This window comes from Antrostomus carolinensis, unplaced genomic scaffold (assembly GCF_000700745.2).
Source record: "Antrostomus carolinensis isolate BGI_N321 unplaced genomic scaffold, ASM70074v2 scaffold12678, whole genome shotgun sequence".
NCBI lineage: Eukaryota > Metazoa > Chordata > Aves > Caprimulgiformes > Caprimulgidae > Antrostomus > Antrostomus carolinensis.
In genome coordinates this window covers 1649-7490 of record NW_010333769.1, presented here as the reverse complement: position 1 = coordinate 7490, position 5842 = coordinate 1649, and the positions used below count along the sequence as shown (strand labels likewise).

The 5842-nt window shown below is 46.0% G+C and overlaps 1 protein-coding gene across 1 annotated transcript; it reads left to right on the top strand.

Moving 5' to 3' along the window:
• Positions 1-582: 582 nt before the first annotated feature.
• LOC104529628 (ovocalyxin-32) lies at positions 583-4190 on the top strand (the record flags this gene model as incomplete). Its single annotated transcript, XM_010173983.1, has 5 exons — positions 583-645; positions 1991-2165; positions 2846-2982; positions 3880-3942; positions 4032-4190. Coding segments are annotated over 5 exons (597 nt in total), but the record flags the coding sequence as incomplete, so codon positions are not given.
• Positions 4191-5842: the final 1652 nt, after the last annotated feature.

Here is a 5842-nt window from a genome sequence, read left to right as displayed (position 1 = left end):
CAACTTCTCCTGTGAAGGGCTCTGACCTGCATTTTTCTTCTTGAGTACCTCTGTGAGAAAGAACTTCCCAACATCCCTTCATAGGAAGGTTATTTGTTGTTGTTGTTATAGACCCTTTGTGTTTGCTGCTAAGATGATGGGTGTTTGTCTCTCCTCCCAAGGCCCAAGGGACAGGACAAGAGGAAATGGGCTCCAGTTGTGCCCAGGGCAGTTGAGATGGGATGTGAGGAAGAATTTCTTTGCTGAAAGGGTTCTGAGGCATTGGAAGGGGTTGACCAGGGCGGTGGTGGAGTCCCCATCCCTGGAGGGATTTAAAAGCTGGGTAGATGAGGTGCTCAGAGATCTGGTTTAGCAGTGGACAGGTACAGTTGGACTCGATGATCCCAAAGGTCTTTTCCAACCAAACAATTCCATGATCTCAGTGCATCTCATCTGACCCATTTCCTGATGCTACAAGGTCACGAGGTGGCCCTGGCACCCTTGTTTCCCCCCTCAGCGCTCATGGCAACCCCTCAGCAAGTGACAGGACATTAGGGCTATAGGCTACAGTTACACTGACAGCTGAATCCTTCTCTTTTCCAGAACATCCCAGACTCAGGACACAAGTATTACCTGCAGTTCACTACCGAGGACTACAAAACCGGGGTGAGTTTATGGTCCACCACATTTCTCGTGATACTGTGCGTTAAATGAACTTCACCATCTCCCAAAACATTTAAGTGCTGTTGCAAATGGAGCTTTCACAACACAAACACTTGCCTTTGCCTTTGCCTTTGCCTGTCCCACACGGGGCACAGTTTGCTCTTCACATCACCCCAGTATCTCAGCGACTCAGCCCTCGGTCTCTACCGGGGTCGCAGCACTCAGAGCACCACAGCGACCTGCTTTGCTTGGTTCCTGCAGAGATTGTCTCATGTCTTGTTGAAATCACATCAGGAGACCAAGTGTCTGAGTGAAACTTGGTGATGGGCTGAACTCAGGGTGACTGTGTGGTCCTCACCATCCAACTGGAGCTCCTGCTGCAGCCACACACCCAAAGGAGAATGAAGAGCTGACAGTTGTGTGTTCTTTTGAATTCTAACGCCCCCCTCCATTCATTGTCAGACAGTTGTCATTAGCAATTTTACTGTGAGCATCTGCTTCTCCTTAACACAGATTTGAAGAAATTCAGATTATTTTCAGGATTTAATTCGAAGCATTATCATTAGCAATTTTACTGTGAGCATCTGTTTTTCCATAACACACAGATTTTAAGAAATTCAGATTAGTTTCCAAATTTAATATGAAGCATTAGATTACTTTTGTTTACTTAAGGCTGAAGTATCATAAAATGAAATTCCCTGTTATCAATTAATGTTCTTTCTTGAGAACTCTCAAACATATTTCCAAGATATGGGGCCTACAAGAAAGCTGGGGAAGGACTTTCCATAAAGGCAGTTAATGACAGAACGACGGGAAATGGTTTTAAGCTGAAAGAGGGGAGGTTTAGATGAGATATTAGGAAGAAGTTCTTCACTGTGAGGGTGGTCAGACAGTGTCCCAGGTTGCCCAGAGAAGCTGTGGCTGCTCCTCCCTGGAAGTGTTTGTGGCCAGGCTGGATGAGGCTTTGAGCAACCTGGTCTAGTGGAAGGTGTCCCTGCTGATGGCAGGGGGTTGGAACTGGGTGAGCTTTAAGGTCCCTTCCAACCCAAACCATTCTATGATTCTAAGATGACTCTGTGCATTTCTGCTACACTTTAATTCAAAAGTTCTGTCAAATCACTTTAGTGATTTTAACTTATTTACTTTTCTGGAAAAAAAAATTCTATCCATCTAAAGACTTTCCTGACCCCTGTACAGCTTCATACAGAGCACCTCATGAAGACATACACATGCTCCATACATATAATTCACGTGTTAATACCAAGAGCTACTTTAAGAATGTGTTTCTGGTAAATAAAATATTAAAATATTTGATTAAACATAACAGTTTTAAAATCTGCCCTTACAGGAAAACGCCGGGAGCTGCCTGGCTACAGTGTTGTACCCCAGGACAAAGTCTCCGCCGGTCGTCAATATCAAGTGCACACGTACCAAAGACCAGAAGCAAACCCAAGAAGAGGACAACAGACTTTACCAAAACATTAGGCACCAAACCAAACCAATAATTGGAAACAATATTCCAGGTATATGCCTCCAAATCATCCATTGTATTTCATTTTATCTCAAAAGAGTCTGGGCACTGCTAAGAACACAAGTAAACGTCCATGTATTTTTAAAAGCAGACACATATATTTACAGTAGCACCTAAAACCACAGAGCTGACTAGCAAAACAATTCCACCTTGCCAGCAGTTCTTGGGGGGAGAAAAACCCGCTGTGTTTAGCCAGAACAGTCAACACAACGTTGAGAAGGTGTTTTGGGTTTAAAACCAAATCTTTGCAATTTTATATTCAAGTAAATACAAAATGTCCTCAAGTAATAACAACTGCCTTAACCCAGACACCTTCCCCGGCTGCGGGTGGAAATTCACAGGGGATGACTAACAGGATTTTTCCATCCTGGAAACAGAACACTCTGGGTCCCTCATTTCCTCCCGGCTAGGGAAGGACCTCCAGTCCTGTGGGTGTTGGGTTTCTTACCGCAAACAGCATCTCTTGGCTATCTCACTTCTGTCACACTGTCATATTCTTCCTGCCACTGCAGGTTCAGCATCATTCTCTTCCCTCTTCAAGATGGTAACATGTCAAAGAGTCGCTTCCCAGGCATGGTGCTGCGCCAGGCAGAAGTGCTCTGTGGTTTATCATTTTTCTGCTGAGCTGCCAGAATTAATCATTTTTTATATTATTTTCTCTCTCCCTTGCAGACAGTTATGGAAATATTGAACCTGCCTTGGAGCCAGTGTGGGCTCTGGCTGTCGCTGGCAGCAGTTCTATAATGTGGGAAAAGTCAACAGAGAACTTGGGTTACTTCATGGCACAAGTCAAGTCTGTGAAGCAGTGGGTAAGTGAAGTGGAAATTCCACGTCTGCCTTACAGAAGCTCACAGAGTCTGCCCAGCAGCAGAGGATAAAACAGCTGACAACAGCTCACACTCTCTCTAACGGGTGTCATTCTCCCACAACCACAGTGGCTTCTCCACACAAGTATCTCCACCTCTGGATAAGTATTTTGTCCAGATTTTGGTGAAAAAAATTTACTCATTTGAACAAAATGAGCAAAAAGCCAGAGAGAGCAAGAGAGGAAGAGCCCCTCATGAATCTCCTGCCCATGGGGGACAGGAGATGGAACAGCCCCTTGGCAGAGCCCAATGCCCATGGAGCTGAGTCAGTTCAATATTCCTCGCCCCCTGAGATCTTGTGCTTGTAGATCAGCAAAACACAAAGTCCTTCAACTTCTAGTGAGAAAATTAAAACATTGGTCTGTTATCAAAATTCTTCTCCTAACAAATCCCAGCTGAACCCAAACCCCAGTGCTGTTCCAGCTGCTGAACAGAACCAGCTCTGGCCCAGCTCAGCACCAGGACAGACTGTTTGGTTCTTACTCCCAAGTTCTTCAAAATGAGGTTTCTCTGAAGGACACAGATCCATAGTCAGCCAAGCTTCCCAAACTTATTTGAGGGTTAACTGAATTAATGAGCACCTGAGTCAGCCCAGTCAGAGCACAGACTGCAGAGCCACGCCGCAGTCAGCACCTTCAGTTTGGGTGCAGGAAGCCTCCCAATACCCCATCTCTCCACATCCAAACCGGTCTCACTCCAGCCAACGACCGCAGCCGCCTCGAGCCCTGTTCATCTCGTTCCTAAGCAAGCTCAGGGCACTCCAGTAAATCAGAGCAGACTCTGAACTTCAACAATATAACTTGTGTTCTTACCTTTTTTTTTCTTCTCTTTGATGTCCAGATAAGGAAAGATGATTTTATTGAGTTTGACTACACTGTCCTGCTCCATGAAATTCCATCCCAGGTAAGAAAGCACACGTGTAACACCTCCTTTCCTCAACAGAGAACGAGCACAGATCATCAACGCTGTTTATTTTTACATCTGCTCCCCAGGACATTATTCCGTGTCACATGCGTCTCACTTGGCTTCCTGGTCGGCCTCTGAAAGTAAAATACTTCTGTGCTTCAGAGAATGAGGGGTTGGAAGATGGATCTGGGCTGGAATCTGGATCAGCTGCTGAGATTTCACATGAAAGGGGAGCAAACTTTTAACAGAGATTGTCAGCTCTACGTGTTTGTATTAAACGAGGAAAATCTTTGTGTTCACAGACCCGGAGCGGTGATAATTTTCTATACCAGTGGCACAATGAATTGGAACGGTTTTCACTGCTCTCTTTTGTTCCCAAAATTCATTCCTCTCATTTCTTCAACTGCAAAACTCACACGTTCTGGAGTTCTACCTAAAAAAAACTTTGCTACTACATATATACACACAGATAAACATACACGAGTTGATTTTACGGCACTGTTACTTCGAGTAACACAGTTTGTAAACAAAGTTAATATATTTGGAGAAAAATCTTGAGAAAATGATTAATCTGTCACTGAGAAGTATTTGTCTACTACATTTTTTATTATTATTATTATTTTTTGGGATAGATAATGCTGATTTTTTCACTTACATCTCCAATAAAACAAGTATCATTATGCAGGGTCGAGGTTGGGTTTTCTTTCACGATGCTGCTGTTTGCCCCCAAAATTTCCACCCTCTCCCCACGTCCAGCCTCTCAAAGGACACGGACGAGCTCCGGCAGCGAAACTTCTCACCAGGTCCCGCTGAGGCACCGCCGCTCCCTGCAGTGTCAGCTTACACACAAACCTGGGTTTTCTCTCCTATTTGTAAAGGCAACTCAGAAAATATTGACATAAAGACACCAGGATTTGTTGTCTCCCCACACGGGTCACCGGCCCAGAACACAGCGAGGCAGTTATGTCGGGTGGGAGTGGAGGATGTTGGCTTTGTCTGTCTGCAGGACGATGCAGTTCTGGCTGTTTGACCTTGAACCAAACCAGAGAGAACTGCAGAGGCAGGTGGGCTCCCGACAGGTAACTCCTACATTTGGGGGTGGTGGGGGAACATCCCGCTGCCACAACACCCCACCAAACAGCTCCTGGGTCAACAACTGCCATGTCTTGGACCGGTCCCTAGAGTCATAGAATCACAGAATGGTCTGGGTTGGAAGGGACCTTAAAGCTCATCTAGTTCCACCCCCCCTGCCATCAGCAGGGCCACCTTCCACTAGACCAGGTTGCTCAAAGCCTCATCCAACCTGGCCGAGAACACTTCCAGGGAGGAGCAGCCACAGCTTCTCTGCCCAACCTGGGACACTGTCTCACCACCCTCACACCAAACAATTTCTGCCTCACATCTCAGCTCCATCTCCCCTCTGCCAGGACATGGACCTGCTGGAGCCAGTCCAGAGGAGGCCACCAGGATGATGCGAGGGCTGGAGCAGCTCTGCTGTGAGGACAGGCTGAGAGAGTTGGGGCTGTTCAGCCTGGAGAAGAGAAGGCTCCGGGGAGACCTTCTAGTGGCCTCCCAGTACCTGAAGGGGCTCCAGGAAGGCTGGGGAGGGACTTTGGCCAAGGGCAGGGAGTGACAGAACAAGGGGTGATGGCTTGAAAGTGGCAGAGGGGAGATGGAGATGAGATGGCCTAATTACAAAATAAGGATGTATCAAGTTAAAAAAAGACAATTATTTTAATACAAATGGATGAAGACAAATCTTCACCAGTGTCATAACATTTATATATTCTGTTAACGAGCAGCATTTACACGGGAACAATTCCACTGTCATCTCCTGGTGGCTTCTGAGAATACCGCAAAGGAAGGAGATGGTGATGAAATGACAAAACCGATTCCT